Source organism: Hyperolius riggenbachi, chromosome 3 (assembly GCF_040937935.1).
Source record: "Hyperolius riggenbachi isolate aHypRig1 chromosome 3, aHypRig1.pri, whole genome shotgun sequence".
Lineage (NCBI taxonomy): Eukaryota > Metazoa > Chordata > Amphibia > Anura > Hyperoliidae > Hyperolius > Hyperolius riggenbachi.
Genome location: NC_090648.1, coordinates 182,005,449 through 182,026,372, shown reverse-complemented (window position 1 = coordinate 182,026,372; position 20,924 = coordinate 182,005,449). Strand labels below are relative to the sequence as shown.

The following is a 20,924-nucleotide window of genomic DNA, read 5'->3' as shown; positions in this document are numbered from 1 at the left end:
CAGGGCCACCATGAGCCTAGAGCCGCCCCTGAGACAGGGCATGGCTGGACTTCATACCAAACATTTCAGCTGAATGTGTAGATCTACAGAGGCTCAGTAAAGCTCTCTTCCTACATATGGAAAGCACTGCAAGGCTGTATTATGGTGATCCACTGTAGAATTGCTTCAATTAAGATCCTTTGTTATTATTGTATTTCTTTTTTATGTATTTTACAGAACATTTCCACATTCTGTCAGTATTGGCTCTAAGGCTGTTGTTTTAGATAAACGTTTATTTGGTAAATATTTAGGGATATTCATGTTCATGCATCACCCGCCAATAAATCAATACTTAACTGTTTAACCATAATACTAATTTGAGGTTGCATTGCTTTATTATTGGCAGTCTACTTAAATTAAATTGCAGCTATCCTATTACTGACTGGATGAGCCGGTTTGTCATAGAGGCTGAGTAATTCTTTGAAACTCATTCAGAACACACTGACCTGCTAAATATGTACCTGAGCACTTTACTGAATAGTATGCGTTATTATGGTACATAGAACTTCATCTGAACAAGACTTAGAACGGTTTTCAAGGTCATAGCGCTGCAGTTGTCATGTGAGATTTATGCGAGGTGTCAGTTGTAAGAAAGCTGTTGTGTTCAAATCTGCCTAGTGCATTGTAGGGCTCCGTGCTTATCTGCTGGCTGCATGCAGAGGTCACATGGCTGATAATAGGGCCACTTCACTGGTATTCTTCTGCACATTGTGTTCTGGAGGTGCCGTACAAACTGTTCTGGAATATTTCACATCTTATTATTTCCTTTAGCCGCTGGCATATTATGCAACTTGGTGATCGTAAAATGGATTTCTAGCCCAGATAAAACGTAGATTAATTTCAGAGGGCAGGAAGACGATTACAGATTCTTCAATTAGGCTTATGTGATGAGGTAGATCAATTAGCTCTGATAAGTAAAGTGTATTAAGTAACTCCTTGCTATGAACAAATTATATTATATTTGTCACAGCCATGCCTTTTGGCAAACACCAAAGGGTATTTTGATATATCTATAGCATGGCTCAGACCAGTGATTGGTTGATTTGTGAATTGTGCTACAGAGGAAGAATTCTAAAAGTCTGCAAATGCCAGGCTAATCGAGTGGCTTTTCAGTCTGGATTTGAATAGCTCCAGGGATGGGGCCGTCTTTACTTGGTTTGGTAAAGAATATTTAATGCTGGATACACACTTCGCATTCCTGCCCTTGATGCGCCCGTCGATTCGCGTTGACTCGATTATTTCCGAGCATTTCCGAGCGCATTTCGATGATTGTTAGGTCGATTTACAAGTAAAGTATGCCAAATCGACCTAACAATCCATCGGAACGTGAATCGGACATGTCGGAAATAATCGAGTCGACGCGAATCGACAGGCGCATCGAGTGTGGAAACGCACCGTGTGTAATCAGCATAAGAGGGGCTGCAGTACACAACAGAAAAACGGTGACAGGGGCTCTTGGTCAAGCTTTAACGCGCTTAAGCTCACCAACTGCGCCAAAGTGTCCCCAATCTGGTCCTACTCTAACCATGCAAAAAATGCTAGTTTTTTATTAGCTTTTTAGTGGGAACTATTCCAAAAGCCCAAGAGTCAGTTAATTTGGGGAAAAAAGGAAATTAAAAACACCTCACCTTCCTGCTAGCTAATTACTGAACTCTCTGAGCATGTGCAATCCGCTCATTTATATGCTTGACTGTGCTAGAGGTGGGAGTACTTATGCAAGCTCACAGGGGAAAATAATAAATACCGGGGGATGAGCAGCACAAATCAAACTATATGCAATTCTATGCAAAATATGCACGTAGCACTGGAGAACACACCAGACAGGTCAGGGATCAAGTTATTGAGAAATTTAAAGCAGGCTTAGGCTACAAAAAGATTTCCAAAGCCTTGAACATCCCACGGAGCACCGTTCAAGCGATCATTCAGAAATGGAAGGCGTATGGCACAACTGCAAACCTACCAAGACAAGGCCGTCCACCTAAACTCACAGGCCAAACAAGGAGAGCGCTGATCAGAAATGCAGTCAAGAGGCCTATGGTGACTCTGGACGAGCTACCGAGATCTACAGCTCAGGTGGGGGAATCTGTCCATAGGACAGCTATTAGTCGTGCACTGCACAAAGTTGGTCTTTATGGAAGAGTAGCAAGAAGAAAGCCATTGTTGACAGAAAAGCATAAGAAGTCCTGTTTGCAGTTTGCCACAAGCCATGTGGGGACACAGCAAACATGTGGAGATGAGACCAAAATGGAACTTTTTGGCCAAAATGCAAAACGCTATGTGTGGCGGAAAAGCACTGCACATCACTCTGAACACACCATCCCCACTGTCAAATATGGTGGTGGCAGCATCATGCTCTGGGTGCTTCTCTTCAACAGGGACAGGAAAGCTGGTCAGAGTTGATGGGAAGATGGATGGAGCCAAATACAAGGCAATCTTTGAAGAAAACCTCTTGGAGTCTGCAAAAGACTTGAGACTGGGGCGGAGGTTCACTTTCCAGCAGGATAACGACCCTAAACATAAAGCTAGGGCAACAATGGAATGGTTTAAAACAAAACATATCCATGTGTTAGAATGGCCCAGTCAAAGTCCAGATCTAAATCCAATTTAGAATCTGTGGCAAGATCTGAAAACTGCTGTTCACAAACGCTGTCCATCTAATCTGACTGAGCTGGAGCTGTTTTGCAGAGAAGAATGGGCAAGGATTTTAGTCTCTAGTTGTGCAAAGCTGGTAGAGACATACCCTAAGACTGTTTTCACATTAAGACGTTACAGGTGCACGTTAGTGCAGCCTGTAACGCAGCCCACCGCACAGCAATGAAAAACCAATGGGCTGTTCACAGTGCCCACGTTGCGTTAAAGTGCTGCATGCTGTACGCTATATGCGGCTAAGCCGCGTTAGACTGTTTGCACATGCTCAGTAATGTTGGAGGAGGAGGTCTCCCCTCCGCATCCTCCTCGGCCAGCCACATGGCTAATTAATATTCACAGCACGGTGTGACGTGCAGTGTTTACTTCCTGGAGCGCTGCCCTGTGTGGCGATTGGCTGGCGGGACCACGTGATGCGGATCACGTGGTCTCCGCATCCATAGCACAGAAAAGGCGCACCAAGAGCTGCATAACGCGGCTCTTGGTAGCGTCCTCCACCAGATGTTGCGTTAGGGGCACGTTATGCGACCTATAACGTCCCCTAAAACGCAACGTCCTGGTGGGAAAGCCTTAGACTGGCAGCTGCAATTGCAGCAAAAGGTGGTTCTATAAAGTATTGACTCGGGGGGCTGAATATTTACGCACACCCCACTTTTCAGTTATTTTTTTTTTTTTATTTAAATGTTTGGAATCCTGTATGATTTTTGTTCCACTTCTCACTTGTACACCACTTTGTATTGGTCTTTCACGTGGAATTCCCAAAAAATTGATTCAGGTTTGTGGCAGTAATATGACAAAATGTGGAAAACTTCAAGGGGGCCGAATACTCGATCAACCAATCAATTTTCAGCGAAAAAATGATCAAACTGGTCAATTGTACCGGACAGATGCTACAGATTGATTAAACCTATGTGCAGTGTGTGTGATAGATCCCTCTCTGATAAGATTGATCTGAGAGGGATCTATGTTTTGACCACATCGGCCAGTGCATGGCCAGCTGTATATACCCACACTAGATTTTTATCACCTGAAACTATAATTTGTGATATTTTTTAATGAAAACCTGATGTAAGAACAGGTGTATTCTGATGTCACCGCCTTCCCCTTCAATAGTTCAGAGTTGTATAGTAGTCTTCCAACTACCATTGTAGTTTCCACCAGAAGATGCATTGGGGCACTCCCTTCTTGTTCCTCCCCCCCTTCTGTCTGCCTACTGGGGCATACACACCTTTGATAGATATTGCCCATTGAGGATCGGGACCTGATCCCCTTGGATGACATCGCTGGGCCAGGCTGTACAGACACTGTGTTGCTATGTGGGGGGGCGGAAGCACAACTGAGCAGCGCGTGCGTGATGTCATGCAATAGGCAGGGGAGCTGCGTGAACAATACAATCGACCGTCGCTGGGGGTGAGTTGATCCACCGGGCAGATCGCTTGTGGTGGGGGGGCGCTGTACACATGCCTGATTATCGGCTGAGGCATTCATTATCGGCCGACAATAGTCAGGTGTGTGTACAAGCCTTAAGACGAGAGCTGAACATCATCAGTACATGTAATCTTGCACTCTCATGCACGAATACAGGACTTCACTAGAGCTGCCCACATCCTGTGGAACTCTCTCTCCCACCGCCCATCAGGCTTGCCCCCTCCTTCAGCAACTTCAAATAAGCCCTCAGAACTCACCTCTTCAAAAAGGGCCCACCCCATCCCGCCAATGACCTAACTGTCTCTACCGAGAACCTCGATGCAGTCTCCTCCTTTTGTGTCACCACCCCTCCCTTTTAGATTGTAAGCCTTTGGCAGACCCTCCCTCCTTGTGTATCATACTTGATTGTGCACTTTACCAACAGAATAATGTGAACTTTAATTATTGGGACTACTACTCTAGTATATGATCTGGCATTGTGTAACTTATTGCTTATTACCTGTATTATGTTGTCTGTCATCCCTATTGTCATTGTCTGTAACTTTTATTGTACAGTGCTGAGTAATATGTTGGTGCTATATAAATCCAATTAAAAATAATGTAATCGTAGATAAACTGGCTGGATAGTTTACTTTTTAAGGGCTCTACCACTGGCACAGCAAGGAGACGTTGGGCAAGACTCCCTAACACTGCTACTGCCTGAGTGCGCCCCTAGTGGCTGCTGTTCTGGCACTTTGAGTCCACCAGGAGAAAAGTACGATATACATGTTCAGTGTCTTGTCTACACTGTCACCTGAAGTGATAATGCAAGACTCTTTCAGGTGACCTTTATCCCATGTATATCGTACACATACAGTATCTTTATAATTTCCATATCCTCATGAGTGGGTGATGAAAAAATGTTCTAGAAGTAGAGTTGCACTTGTGCTAAATGTCCATTTTAAATAATGGATTGAACTTTTCTTTTTGGAGGATGTTTAGATTTCAGGATTTTTTTGTGTGTGACCTACCTAACCCTGATTGATGTTTCTTCAGACCTGTGCTTTTTTGTGTGTGTGTTTTGATCCTTGTTCTTCTTTACCCGTATAAATATCTATTACGTGTGTATTTTTGGTACTTACCGGATTTAATTTTATGTCATGTGAAACTAATCATTACATACAAAACTAGTCAACTGGTTGTGTGGCTTGTAAAGGGAATTTGTTGCTTCAGAGGTTTTTTAGTGGTTTGACAAAATGGGGAGTGAATACTTTATGCAATCCAATAAAATCTATATTAAATCCAGGTTTTAAGGCCCTGTAAAAACATTGGGAGTTTTTTTGGATCAGATGTTGTCTCTTTCAGTCCTGTGACAGTCATGCGGGGTAATTCAATGACATTGGCGCCAGCTGTACACTTGCTAGATTCTTAGCTGAGACATCCTTCACCAACTGCCTCAGAAGAGTTCCCGCTAGCATGTGTACAAAGCTATTGTCAGTGAAGGTGATACATTTCTCTTGCTTAATTTTTCACCTATCGGAGAAAGGGGAAACAACTCAGAATCACAACTGATTTGGAAGTTCCATACTGAATGGTCTTTGCCGTATGAAGATGTCATTTCTACTTTCAATGGTTAAATCAGGAAGCCGTAGTGAAATGTGATTTATCGCTAGCCAGTCAGAAACGTACAAATCAGTCACATAATTAAATATCAGGTTTGTCTCTGTGTGATTTCTTACATATTTATAATCACCTCAGAGGAATTAATGCTCGGTTCAGTTCAGGGCTGTGGAGTCAGAGTCAAGGAGTTGGAGCAATTCTGGGTACCTAGAGTCAGTCGGTGGTTTCATAAACTGAGGAGTCGGGTGACTTTTGTACCAACTCCATAGCACTGGTAAGTATTAGACTAAGGAGTCAGAGTCGAGGAGTCAGTGAAATGTTGGGTATCTGGAGTCGGGAGTTGGTGGTTTCATAAACAGAGGAGTCAGTCTGATTTTTGTACCAACTCCACAGCCCCGATTCAGCTAGCAATACATTATGCAGTATATGGTAGATCAACAACTTTCTGACCTTTTCCAACACCTTGTATTATTAGATATTTGATAAGATTTCAGCAGAAATCTTGTTTGATATCAATTGTGCTGCCACTGCTAGCTCTGAACTGCCTGACGTACACAGCAATCTGCTGCAGTCCACCCTGACCCCTGTAGGCAAACTGTCGTTTGAAGAGAAAATATGTAAAGGACAAACATCTGCCTAGTGGTGGCCATACATGGTACAATAAAAACGTTCGATTATCCTGTTTATTTGATCTAAATGATCGAATCGACAAAGTTGAAAATATTTATTTTTTCGATCAACAAATTCAAACGATTTATCCAGTTTTTTTTAGAAAAATCAGATCGACATGCTGGAAAATTCTGTATATTCGATCTAACGAAATAATCTAACTAATCTAATAAAAAAAATAAATGAAAAATTGTACCAAGTTTGGCCACCCTAAGCAACATTAGAACTGATCTTTTATTTTATTTCTGAGAAACTGTAACTTTTTAGAGTTTAGACTCACTTACAGGTTACTTTATTACTATATTTTGGGGCTTTTGAATAACTGCCCTAGTGCTTTCAGAGGTCCTGCAGGATATACTGTGTAGAATGTCTGTGATTTTTTATGTTATAATTCTATACTAATCTACTGTTAAAATAAAATATTTGCTGTGTTTGCTTCTAGCTGCTCAGTCAGCAGTATTGGATAAAACCATATCTCTTGTGATGAAGAACCAAAGTTCCACTGCCAAAGTAAGTAAATATATACAGTGTGCAAATTAACCACCTGCATAGGCAAAAAAAAGGCACATCAAATTAATATTGTTATGTAGCGAAAGGGTGATCACATACTGAGCTGATGTAGCCTCCCTGGCGGTAAGCCCGACCTGAGCTCGGGTAGGAAAAATGAGCTGCCAGCGGTAAGCCCGAGCTCAGGACGGGCAAGGGAAATCCTCGCTATTTAGGAGTCGCGCGCAGGACTATATATATATATATATATATATATATATATATATATATATATATATATATATATATATATATATATATATATATATATATATATATATATATATATATATATATATATATATATATATATATATATATATATATATATATATATATATATATATATATATTTTATTACAGACCAAAATTTGGACACACCTCATTCAAAGAGTTTGCTTTATTTTCATGACTATGAACATTGTAGATTCACACTGAAGGCATCCAAACTATGAATTAACAAATGTGGAAGTATAGTACATAAGTAAAAAGTGTGAAACAACTGAAAATATGTCATATTCTAGGTTCTTTAAAGTAGCCACCTTTTGCTTTGAGGTAGTCACCTGAAATGGTCTTCCAACAGTCTTGAAGGCGTTCCCAGAGATGCTTAGCACTTGTTGGCCCTTTTGCCTTCACTCTACGGTCCAGCTCACCTCAAACCATCTCGATTGGATTCAGATCTGGTGACTGTGGAGGCCAGGTCATTTGGCGCAGCACCCCATCACTCTCCTTCCTTGTCAAATAACCCTTACACAGCCTGGAGGTGTGTTTGGGGTTATTGTCCTGTCCTTAAATGATGGTCCAACGTAATCAAAGCAAAAGGTGGCTACTTTGAAGAACCTAGAATATGACATTTTCAGTTGTTTCACACTTTTTGGTTATGTACTATACTTCCACATATGTGCGCACTCACGCACGCACGCACACACACACACACACACACACACACACACACACGTGTGTGTGTGTGTATATTAGTGTGTCTAATTCCTCCTAATTTCTCTATAATCATACAATTTGAGAGATGGCAGATAAGCTCATTTGAAAGCACAGGATGACAGTATATCCAATTCCAGTTACCGGTTTTTGTCTGGATTTTGACTACTCTTTGCCTGACTCATTGGTACAGTTTCACAATTTTTTAAGTTTATTCATCAATTTAATAAAATCAACAAATTTGTGTTCCATTCTTTTATTTATATGCAGAATGTCTACCAGGCTTTTATTCAGACATATTTTGGTGAGTTGTGACTTAAAAATTGAAGGCCTATAATTCTTGAAATAAATGTACCGCTTTTGACTCATAATTCCAGACAGAAATGCACCACCAGGGAGGTGCTTAAGCTAAAAATGACAGAACCTGTCATGACAGGCCATTTGGGAGGACATATGGAAGGGATCGCAGAGTCAAATATTTTCCTGATCTGACATCTTTGGGTCACAGGTGACGCTCTGCCCCTTCCTTGGCAGTGCAGTTACAGCCAGGTTTCCCGAAGACTGCTGAAGCTCCTTGGAAACCTGCATTGCCCCGCCTCCAGCTCAGCCACCAATTAGGCAGTGGGTGCCTACCTGGGGGTGGGCTGTGGCTATGCAGATGGGTGTGGGGGGATCATTCACCTGCCTGAATGGTGACTCCAGAACAGGTAAGTATTTAACCTTAACAACCCCCAATTCTCTATCATTAAGACAGAGCATGTCATGACATTTTTAGCTTCGGTGCTCTTTACCATGTATCCGAGGTGACATGAGGAGATAAACATGTATATACAGTGCAAAACATATTAATAGCCAGGCTGTTATGCTTGTTTTATTTTGCTGCCTGAAAGAGTTAATTTTTAGACATGGAAGTGACAGCTTCTGTCTTGTCGGTATCTTTGTCGGGAATATAGTAAACATCACTGATAAGCTGATTACAGCCATAAACGTTTTCCAGGCAGAATACAACTTCTGAGAGCAGAGGGAGATAGAAAAAGGTCAATAATTCATGTATTTTCATTTAGTGACACTTCAGGCTGCCACTTAGCAGAGACCACAAAACATTCAATCTACTTTGTAAATGTTTAAATATAAAATAAATCCAAAAATAAAATTTAAAAAAAGTCATTTTTAGAAGTAGGAGGATAAATATAATTGTTTAGCTCATCAGTTTATTTTCACTTTAAGCTCTTTCTGTATAAAGATTAATTGCATATTTTCTGAAGGCATGCTTGTTAATCCAATTTGTGAAATTATTTTGAGGCCCGTTGCTGCACATGTTTCATGAACTTTGCTTAAAGGGGTTCTGTGGAGGGGGGAGGGAGGGTTGAAAATAGAAATGGACACTTACCTGGGGCTTGTACCAGCCCCCTGCAGCTGTCATGCCCCACGCCCTCCTCCTATGATCCTCTGTTCCTTGCCACTCCCGGTCTGATATTCGTCTAACAAGACCAATAGTGCTCGCAGTTGGATCAGATGCCGAATTAGACCAGGACCGGCAGTGGGGAACGTTGTATCGCTTGGAGGACGGCATGGGACATTACAGCTGCAGGGGGCTGGTAGAAGCCCCAGGTAAGTGTCCATATATATTATAGGTATATATGCTTGCTGGTTCCCTAAAAGGCATTTTATTAACAAGGAGTGAAAATATCACCTAGGAGAAAACTTGAAAGAAAAAGTGAATAGGATAAGGGCCAGAATCTCGACACATTGGCCATGATTCACAAAGCTTTTTCACCTGTTTTCCTCTGGTTTCACCTTCTTTACAGCCTGACGAAGGCTATAAAGCTGAAAGCTTGCTTACTCTTCTTCTTTTAAGTTATCCAATAAATGGTATCGTCCTGATTCAAAACTTCTTGCTTTTATCTACAGTATGTTACATTTTTAAGCTCCCAAAGAGCAATAATATAATATAATTAAAGTAAGAAATGTAATATTGAAATTAAGTTAATCAGGAACAATTTACTTTGAGTGTTTAATGTGCTTGTAAATGTGCTGAAAGGTTATTTTTATCAGTTAGCTGATAAATAAGTCATGTATGAGTAGTTTTGGGAATACAGCCCATTTTGTTTTATTTTGGAGCCACCCCCATCGCAGAGGTTGGCATGATCCAAAATGAATGGGGTCAGGTGAAGATTCTGTCCCCCACATCGGTTTAGTAAAAGTTCATGTTTATAGCAGTAGTGATTTCTGGATTATGGTAAATGCATGTAATGTTTATTTTGCCTCCACTGCTTATAGTACGATGGATACACTTCCTGTCCCTTGGTGACTAACTACAACAAAGTGATCCTGGCAGAATTTGACTACAGTTCTCAACCCCTGGAAACATTCCCCATCGATCAAGGAAAGGAGAGAAGGTCCATGTATCATATGAAAGCAGATCTGATGCCATTCCTGTACTGGAACATGCTTCTTACGTAAGTCATGATACAGGCTGCACTTGCTGCACAGAACTTGTTTAGGTTAGAGCTCCATTTACATGTCTGATATCTAGAAGAACTAGAAAGTAATGGAGAGTGTTTCAAGTCCAGGAGACTAGCTTCTTACAGAGTACAAGGCATAGAAGACATAATCTGATCTATTGCTGCTCAGAGGCACAACAGAGAAGTCACATTTTGTTTAAAAGATGCCACAACACAGAATTTTGCTTCTAGGTTGCAAACTTTTAGTACCCCATTTGTTTTGCAGTTGCTACACTACAGGCTTATTACACACATTTTAGATTTCAAATGGAATCTTATTTCTACTACTGTACATACATTTTTTTTTCTGCATGCAAATATACTTTAGCTCTTACAGCCCATGTTAATCGGCTAGTTCGCCTCTCCTGTTGTTTTGCATATGAAAAAAGGCTTGCAACCTGCATTTATTTATACCTGGACTGTTTTACTTCCCCCCCCGCCCCTCCCATTTAGTTACATTGTGTTGCTGCTAAACACATTGCATGTGTTTTAACATCCACGTATGAGTATAGTGTGTGGAATACACACATGCACAAAGACGCTGCAAGTTGGAAAAAGACTTGTAAAGGCCATTCCATCTTCCTGGCAGAAATACAATGCCTGGCTGGGAGATCAGTGATGCACTCTGATAAAGCCAAGTGACAATGAGGTCATATTTTCACTTTTGCATGGTGTACTCAGTTCACCCTCATTGCCTTTGCTACACTGAGAGGATCTTAGCTGGCTGGACTGTGCATTATACAGTTCAGGTTGTGTTTCAATGAGCTGAGTTTACTCTAAACAGTATTATACATTTATTTTAAGGGGCACTCAAGCGAATTAAGCATTTTTTTAAAGGACCACTCCAGCAAAAAAGTAGGCAGTTAAAATCTGACAGAACCAACAGGTTTTGGGCTAGTTCATGTCCTCATGGGTGATTCTCAGGGGTTTCTTTGTTGTCAAAAGCATTTCCTGAACAGCAGTTGCAAAGTCTAATGCTAGGAATACAGGGTTTGTTTTTGAGGTGATTAGATGGTTCGATGGATAATTTCCGACATGTCCGATCTCCCTTTCGATCCTTTCATCGCTCGATTTCTGATAGAAGTGAATGGAAAAAGATAACACGAGCGAAAGATAAGCAAATCCACTGCAGAATCGAGCGTCAAAAGACAATCGAAAGGAGAATCGAGCGCCAGAAACGAACCGTGTATTCCCAGCATAACTGACAAAGTAGTGTGCAGGTGAGTAGGGAGGCTGGCTGGTATCTTACTATTTTGGCAGTTAAACTGCCATTCAGGAAATGCTTTGGAAAACAAAGAAAACCCTGAGAATCCCCCATGAGGAGATGGACTAGCCCAAAACCTAAGACTAGTAGGTTCTGTCAGATTTTAACTGCCTACTTTCTTCACTGGAGTGGTCTTTTAATTGAAAGAAATAATCCAACAAGCATGTGGTGAAAGTATTGATAAAAAGTACAGCTTTCACAATAATCACCTAATCTGCGGGCATCCAGTCACTTTTGTAGCTAGAGACAGAAATGCCGATCAGATCATTAACTTGTAGGAGACATCAAACATACGGTAACTGCCGCTTTTGTGCAGAATTTCTCTCCCTATAATGTAGGGATGGTAGTTTGTTCCTACCTTCCATATCTCCCTTGCGCTGCTGCTGAACTTACTTCCTAGCTACACTGATCTGAGGACCCCACTATTTAAAGGACAACTGAAGTGAGAAGAATATGGAGGCTGCCATATTTATTTCCTGTTAAACAATACCAGTTACCTGACAGCCGTGCTGATCTATTTGGCTGCAGTAGTGTCTGAATCACACCAGGAACAAGCATGCAGCTAATCTTGTCAGATTTGACAATAATGTCAGAAACACCTGATCTGCTGCATGCTTGTTCAGGGGCTATGGCTAGAAGTATTAGAGGCAGAGGATCAGGAGGACTGCCAGGCAACTGGTATTGCTTAAAAGGAAAAATATGGCAGCCTCCATAGCCCTCTTACTTCAGTTGTACTTTAAGCAGGCTCTTTTGTGGACACCAGAGTCCATCTGTCCCCCACTCAAGTGTACTACGCATAAAAGAATATGAAATGGACATGTGCAGTACACTCGAGTGAATGTTTATCTATAGTTTTCAGTTTTGCTAAATCCCATAACTTGATGTTATCGACTGACAATTACAAGTACTCCTAAAACCCAGCTTTACTACCCCCAGTACTATTTGTTCAGAACTTCGGCTCTATAATACGTATTATTGTAAGGAATTGCATGCAAGTAGAATTGCAGATCCTTATTAGTGAAAAATGTTCTTTTTAAACGAACCTCCTAACAAGAGTGTGCAGAAGGGGGGGACGGGGCCTCCAGCCTGTAAGGGATGCACCCCACCCCGCCCCCTCCCTTTCCAACATCAGACTCCATTATGAACCTCCCTTATGGGGAGATTCATTAAAAAAGTTGTTCCTGGTGCTCAGGTCGCTTTAAGAAATGGAAGGCAAAATTGTTCAGTTCATACATTTGTGAAAATCTGGTTCCAGTGATGCCTTAAAGAGACACTGAAGCGAAAAAAATATATGATATAATGAATTGGTTGTGTACTATGAATAATTACTAGAAGATTAGCAGCAAAGAAAATATTCTCATATTTTTATTTTCAGGTATATAGTGTTTTTTCTAACATTGCATTATTCTATAATATGTGCAGATTACACAACACTCAGCATTCAAAATGAGTCTTTCAGAGCAGTCTGTGAAGTAATGAACTCTCCTCTAGCAGAGGAAAAGTAAACAGTTCAATTACAGTTGAGATAATAAAAGTCAGATAACAGCCCTCTCCACGACCAAGTTAGTTGGAGAGCTTAATAGCTTTTTTGCATAGAGATAACAACTGGAGTTTCTCAACTCTTCCTGTACTGGAAACAATTAGACTGATGTATCTGATCTTAAGCTGGCCATACACTAGGCCGATTCCCGCCAGATCGACAGCAGATTCGATCACTGGGATCGAATCTGCTGTCACATCGTTCCCGCAACACGCCGAATTTCGATCCATTTCGTCCGATCCCGTCGATCGCTCCATGCGGAAAATTACCGTCGATCGCCCGCGGGTAGGGAGCGCGTCGCTAGCGGCGTTCGAGTACCCGACGACCGACGCAATAGAGCCCGCATACATTACCTGCTCCGCCGGCACGACTGCCCCCGGTCACCGCCGCTCCGTCTCCGCGCTGGTCTGGTCTCCGGGTCCGGCATGCTTCACTTCTTCTAGCCCGGCAGGAAGTTTAAACAGTAGAGGGCGCTCTACTGTTTAAACTTCCTGCCGGGCAGGAAGAAGTAAAGCATGCCGGACTTGGAGAGCGGAGACGGAGCAGCGGTCACCGCGGGCAGTCGCGCCGGCGGAGCAGGTAATGTATGCGGCAGTGGGGGTGGGGGGGGGGGTCGGGTTGGCGGCGGCGGCAGCAGCAGCACCCCCACCACAACAGATTGTGAACGGTTTCAGGCTGAAATCGGTTCACAATCTGTTTGCAGTAAAGGCAGCCATACGATCCCTCTCTGATCAGATTCGATCAGAGAGGGATCTATCTGTTGGTCGAATCTGATGGCAAATCGACCAGTGTATGGCTACCTTTAATGTTTTTTTTTCTTAGCTGTACTACACATACAAATCATAATATCATCATTTTTTTTTCGCTTCAGTGTCTCTTTAAATGACCATCTGTACATGGTTTATTGCAAGCTTTCGAAATGTTTCTTCTTCAGGCATGATCCATAACTGTATCAGAACCGTCCAATAAGAAGTTTTGAATCGCATACAGACTTGTATATGATTCTGTAGGCTCAATGATGTCACACAGTTGTACCCCCTTTGAAATGTAAAAAAGACTTCCTCAGCAGCATTTGTCACTACAGGTAGACTCACATTATAATTCTCAGACAGAGAGCAGCAACAAACAGAAGTGTTATCAAGTCAGAAAAAATCTGCAGAATTTTTTACAGAATCCTATGTGTCTGTATGTTATTTAAAACTTTTTATGGGACGTTTCTGATACAGTTATGGATCAGAAGAAACAACGTTTTAAAAGTTTGCAATAAACCATGTACAGTTAGTCATAAAAGGTATCACCGGAATCAAGGTTTGTTGGTTTGATGTCTGCATTTCTGCTCCTCGACTAAAACCCGACCATGCTTCACTTGAAAAACTGGTATGACTTTTTAATCTTTGTCAAAAATACAACATAGAAGAATAACATTTATCTGCCCTTTACTCTTAACATTACTGTCCACAGCAATCCAAAACTGTTTAATAGGGATGCGGTTGTTATTTTTAGTGTGTTGTTTTTTTAAATTGTCATTCGATATGCTGTTTGTCAGGTGCAGAAAAGAAAAGACTGTTCTGGAAAGAATGTCCTGTGCATTTCAGTTCATGCCCTCTATAGTGGTGCTTAAAAATAAGACCGCCAACCTCTATAGAACAGGCATGCCAGTCAAATGAGAATCTTGGCACTGCATTGTTATAAATAAACAACCACAGTCATGAACCAGATAAGCAAAATTCTTTTCAGTTTGCATATTAATGATTGCATGTGTTGTATTTTTTATTGCATACTGTAACTATGTTAAGACACTATGGGCTAAATTCACTAAGCATTACTGCATTCAGTAATGCAGAAAACAGCTGATCTTACTCAAGTTTGTTAAATGTCTATTCATTAAGGCAGATACCGCATGGAAAAGTATCACCCAGTGAGGTAAATTACTGACTTCAGCCTGGAGCTGTCAGTAACTGCCTGTCCAATTTATTGAATGATTGTCAAAGGAGACAACCAATAGGAGGAAGTACCCGTCCTACTCCTCACTCCATTGGTGCTGATATACCGCAGGGTGGGACAGCAGAAAGTACAAAAATAAAAAAAATCATGAGACGCAGGAGCAGGGCACATTCATACAGGTTTCCCCTGTATCGCTTTAGATGTGCTCATCTATAGACCGATACAGAGAGAGGGCCCTCTAGTGACATGCATGCAGATCTAAAGGGACACTGTGGATGCCTTATACTGCTGAAAGCTGTCACAAGCAGTTCTTGCAAAGGAATAGCTCATGTTTTAGGCTGCCCACCTGAAGAATCAGCACAATTCTGGCCAGAAGTTGGAAAATGTAGCAGAACACAGCTTGCTGCCGAGACCTACTCCACAGCTGGTTAGACTTCTTCTTTTTACTGAACAGGCAGGGGCGTTGCTAGGATCCTGGAAGGTCTGGAGCACTCCAGGACAACAAGAAAAAGGAAGTGTGCTGTGGTGAAAAATGTGTGGCCATGACACAATGTGGGCAGAGCCAACTGTAATGTAACAGTGTAAAGTCAGTGGGCCAGAGTTTCCTCCCAAAGCACATTTAGGCAAAGTGACCCAAAAGATAAGACAAGACAAATAACACCTATATCGCGCTTTTCTCCTGGCGGACTCAAAGCGCCGGAGCTGCAGCCACTAGGGCACGCTCTATAGGCAGTAGCAGTGTTAGGGAGACTTGCCTAAGGTCTCCTACTGAATAGGTGCTGGCTTACTGAACAGGCAGAGCCGAGATTCGAACCCTGGTCTCCTTTGTCAGAGGCAGAGCCCTTAACCATTACACCATCCAGCCACTACAAGACAAAATTGCCCTCCTACCCACACATAAAACACACATAAGAAAGCAGCGGTTCAACAGGAGATTTTCATAGATGTGCAGATGATAAATCTGCAGAAAATGCATGATGCTATCAAGACAATATGGAGCAAAATCTCTGAGGTTCTGAGGCAAAAGTGGTCCAACCTCTATACTAGCAAGTCTTACCATACCTAATAGAGTGGCCAGCGAAATCAAGTATATCAATTTTCCTGCAAGCTGACATGTGCTGCATTCGCCATCAGAGTCCAAAAACTTCATGACCAAGTAGGAGGTGAAGCTATGAACACCCCCCTGCCATCAAACTTCCGGAAGCTGCGCCATCACCAGGAATGGCACTGCAGGCAGCAATTGGCAAGGCTGGCTGCCCTGCAGTTCCCAGGCTATTCCTGATTGGATGGGGGCACAACTTCATAGTGGGCGAGTCCAGCAGAGAAGATGCAGCTACACACTGAGGGGGAGGGCTTTGCCTCTACCTTCCCCTGGGGCTAGCATTCTCTGTTCCGTGTGCCACTCACCTAGATTGCGGCTATTTGGGGGCACGCAGGTGGGCACTTTAGAGACATATTGATGGCACCCCATCAATAGATCCAGGCTAGTGCCCTGGATCTCCCCCATAGCAATGCACCTTTGATCAGGCCTTCATGCATTGAAGCCATGTTTTTTGGCACCTTACCTAATTATGGCTGCATATGTGAAAAGTCTAAAATAGCAAATTATATTTTACCAAGCAAATCTTAGTGAATTGAGCCCTATGTACGGTTTGCAGACAAACGACAAGGGTCTAATTAAACAAATAGATGTTTTTGTTTTTTTTTCTTCAGAGGATACTGGGGAGGTCCAGGCCCCTACAGAAAGATAATGCACCTTGGAATGAAGTAACAAGTGACCATAGTAAAGGGCTGCCACTCTGCAGAATGTGTTAATTGATTGACTCAGAATGTTTCCTGGTGTAAAGAAAGGAATCAAGAAGAAAATAATCAAGACTTTCAGAAATTTGAAACTTTTTGGGCAATTCATCAGCCTCCCCTATACTTTAATCATGTCCAAATAGAAACCAGAGACTCCCTCATTTTATATTGGACAAACTGAGCTCTTCTTACATGATATATTTTGTTTTATGAGTACCCATTTTTTCTTGTAACAAAAATATTTTTTTTATAAATAAAGACCATGAATTTGCTAAGAATATTTTTATATTTCATTTAGGGGTATTTTTTAGGAAGCGTATATGTTGTGAGGAGATTTAAAAAAAAATGCAGTCAAATAAGGACAGTGCCAGTTTGGGCCTGGTGACCTGGTAATCCTGGGCCACTTTAGGTTGGAAACGTTTTTTTCAACTGTCTGTACACAAGGACAGTAAAAGCAAGCTAACATTGTTGATGATGACGACACTGTTAGGGTAGTTAAAGTGGTATTAAGCTGTAACAAATGAAAATTTAAAAAATGCTGTATTGTGTTAAAGTAATATGTATATAGGATCCTGCCTTTCAATCCATTTTTTTTTTAAGGTTAAAAACCATTTTACATTTTATTCTGGTTCTTTCTTGCCATTGCCGAATAGGCTGTTGACAGGGGCATAACTAGAAATCACTGGGCCCTACTGCGAAAATTTGGATAGCCCCCCCCCCCCCATAGGTGCCAAATAATCATAATGGGGCAGCGTTTCACTATAAAAATAATTGTAATGGGGCAGCGTTTTACCATAAAATAATCCTAATGCAGCAATGCTTACCAGAAATTAATCGTAAAGTGGGCAGCATTTCACCAGAATCGTGAAGTGGACAGCATTTCACCAGAAAATAATCGTAAAGTGGGCAGCATCCAGCAGAAAATCGCTATGTGGGCAGCATCCACCAGAAAATCTCAATGTGGGCAGCAGTGACCAGAAAATAATCGCAATGTGGGCAGCAGTAAGCAGAAAATAATCGCAATGTGGGCAGCAGTCACTAGAATAAAACCTGTGGAAAAAAAAAACAATTCACTCACCTGGCAGAAGTCTCCTCTCCCGGCCTCTAGCGCGCACCTCCCCGACGATCCTCCAGCAACAAATATTCCGGGCTGGCAGGCAGAGTGCAGGGCTATGGCAAGATGCTGATAACCTAGAATTACAGTCAGCCATTTTATATTAGAATGAGGTAGGTACCTTACCTCATGCTTACCTCTGGCCAGGTAACTGGTGCCAGTCACAGCTGGGACACCACTCCCGCTAACCATTTGCACTGTAGCAAGGAGACGGTACACAAGAACGAAAGCAAACTTGCTGTACTGAGTATATCCAAGTGGTACACAACTAGTTTTGGGTGGAGCCCTTCATCAGGTGCCATTTTAATTTGTCCTGTTATTTTATTGAAATCTCTTATGTTCCCTTTCAGGCTGGGTTCACATTTATTAAAAATTGTATGCAAATTTGCGAATACGCAGTCACCATACACACAATGAAAGCCAAAAGAGAATTTGGAGGTCTGCAAAAATACATTCATCATGCGTTCCATTATCGTTCAGCATTAATTTGCACATCACATACAAATTCTTCTTTCAAACATTTATTCGACATAGAGTTGTCCTTTATGATAATGGGGCACTATTGCAAAATAATTTAAGTATTAAATTTAAGTTACTGGCACACAAAGTACCTTTTACAGAAGTGTATAAAGCATACATAAATATTAATTATTTGAATTCTTTATTCACCAGGATTTGTTTTTATTAGTGATGTACTCTGGCTTTCTGATGCTCTTGTGGCATGTTACAACACTACCTGGGGATGCTAAACTGCTTGATTAATATATAACTAATAATAGAACTGCTTGATTATATATAACCTAATAACTAAGATTTTTGTTCACCGCTATCTTCAGTGGGGATGGTCAATGAGATGAAAATAATTTCGAGTTGATGCAGCATGATGCAAATTTTGTATGGAAATGTATGCAGCTTGAGCATGAACCAATCAAATCCTTCTGAGGTAAAATTTGATTGGTCCATTTTCAGGCTGCAAATTTGCATCAACTCAAAATTTGTATCTCCTTGACCATCCCTAATCTTCAGCTCCATGTGGGGAACATCTCTGCATGTAAACAGCGCATGATGTGTCAGTTCAGATATGCCCAATTCCGTTGCAGAGAGGTTCCCCATACAGAGCTAAAGATAGCCATGAGTAAAATCGGGAACACAGGTGCCTGTGTGAAGCACTGCCAGCACATACAGATAGGATTTATTGTGATCTCCAGAGCATTTGCACAGTGGAAGCTGTTGGGTTAAACCATCCTCACTTCTACACACTAATGCCGGGCATACACGGTACGTTTTCACCCGTGTAATCGAGCCGCTTGCTCAATTCCGGCGTGTCCCCGCGGGTGCCCGGATCAATTCCCACTCGTCCCCGCAGGCACTTCCTTATCTTCAGTTTGTTTGTTCTTTTGTCCTGCCCGCCGGCATTAAGTGTGGAATCGATCCGTCGGGTCATCGGACAAGTCGGAAATTATCAATGAGCCATCAGCGGCTCGATTACACGGCACGAAACGTACGGGCGGATCGCTCTGAAACAGCCGTATCAGTCCACCGACAGTGCGTACACACGCCGGACTGTCGTTGGCACGCCCACCCAGCGGGAGGTAACGACGGACGCGTCGTTGCCTCCAGTCCGGCGTGTGTACGCACCTTTACCTGCCAGATAGATAAAGTCCAACATGTTGGAAATGTATCTATCTTACCATCTATCTGCCTAGCAATTAGGCATTGTTCTACTCATCAGGAGATAACCAGAATACAATGCACCAGAGATAATAACCAGTCTCTAGAGAAAATAATCTAATTACAGTAACTCTAACAGAAAAATCTAAAGTCGCATCTACATGATACAATTCTTTGTGCGATTAGATTACGATTCTATTTATGATCTGATTAAATCCGACATGTCCGATCGGGATTCGAATCAATTCGATTTGCCATTGTTTTGCAATAGTAAATCGAATCCCGATCAGACATGTCAGATTTAATCGGATCGTAAATAGAATCCTAATCAAATCGTACAAAGAATCGTATCGTGTAGATTGGGCTTAACATAACATTGTATGGTGTATTCCCAGCATTAGTAGAAGGGTTAGGGAAAGAGAACTAATGGGAATGTATATGTTAAACAAGCAGTTTAGCAAAGTAAAGCCAGAATACTTCATTAATTTATTAGGAATAAAAATCAAATTACGTAAAAAGTATTTAACTCTATTAATTATTTTGCAATAGCGTTCCTTTAAAGTGACACTGAAGCTGGAAAAAAAACCTATGATATAATGAATTGTATGTGTAGTACGGATAATTAATAGAACATAAGTAGCAAAAAGGAAAAGTCTCATTTTTATTTTCAGGTATATAGCTTTATTTTTATAACATTGCATTTGCATCTTTCTCTAATATTTGCAGTTTACAAACTTAACCGCATTTTAAACTATGAAACAGAGCAGAACTAATGACCCCTCGAACTTCTGTGCAGTAACATCGTATCTGAGGTTGTCTTTCATTGCTTCTTTGATGTATAAGTGCTTCAGAAAATAGCATTGCTCTATGACTAAATTAGTCGGAGAGCTCAGAGAAGCTCTTTTGCATAGATAATTTAAGTTTCTTAACTCTTGCTGTACTGGAAACAATATGAGACTCATATCTGTGCTACTAATGTTCCATTTCTTAGCTGTACTACACATACAATTCATTAGATCATAAGTTTAAGAAAATCAGTAGGCAGTGTACAGTTACTTTATTGCTTTTTAATGTACCGCTAGTCGGCAAAGGCAGGATACACTATAGTCATGAATTTACATATTTACTTTAGTTATATATAGCAGTGTACACAGGATTAGACTGAGGTCAGACAGGCAGTTCAATTGCCAGGCAATAGAACGCTTTCAATGTAGTTATTTGTAA

General features: G+C 41.4%; 1 protein-coding gene across 4 annotated transcripts in view; it reads left to right on the top strand.

The window, feature by feature from the left end:
• The window catches only part of SQOR (sulfide quinone oxidoreductase), a 72,196-nt gene extending 55,003 nt beyond the window's left edge, over positions 1 to 17,193 (top strand). For all 4 annotated transcript variants that reach the window (XM_068272507.1, XM_068272509.1, XM_068272511.1 and 1 more), the window contains exons 8-10: positions 6,824 to 6,891; positions 10,144 to 10,322; positions 16,829 to 17,193. In XM_068272507.1, coding sequence (XP_068128608.1) covers positions 6,824 to 6,891; positions 10,144 to 10,322; positions 16,829 to 16,886 — 305 coding nt within the window. In that variant the 3' untranslated portion in view covers positions 16,887 to 17,193. The remainder of the gene's footprint in view (positions 1 to 6,823; positions 6,892 to 10,143; positions 10,323 to 16,828) is intronic.
• The last annotated feature ends 3,731 nt before the right edge of the window (positions 17,194 to 20,924 follow it).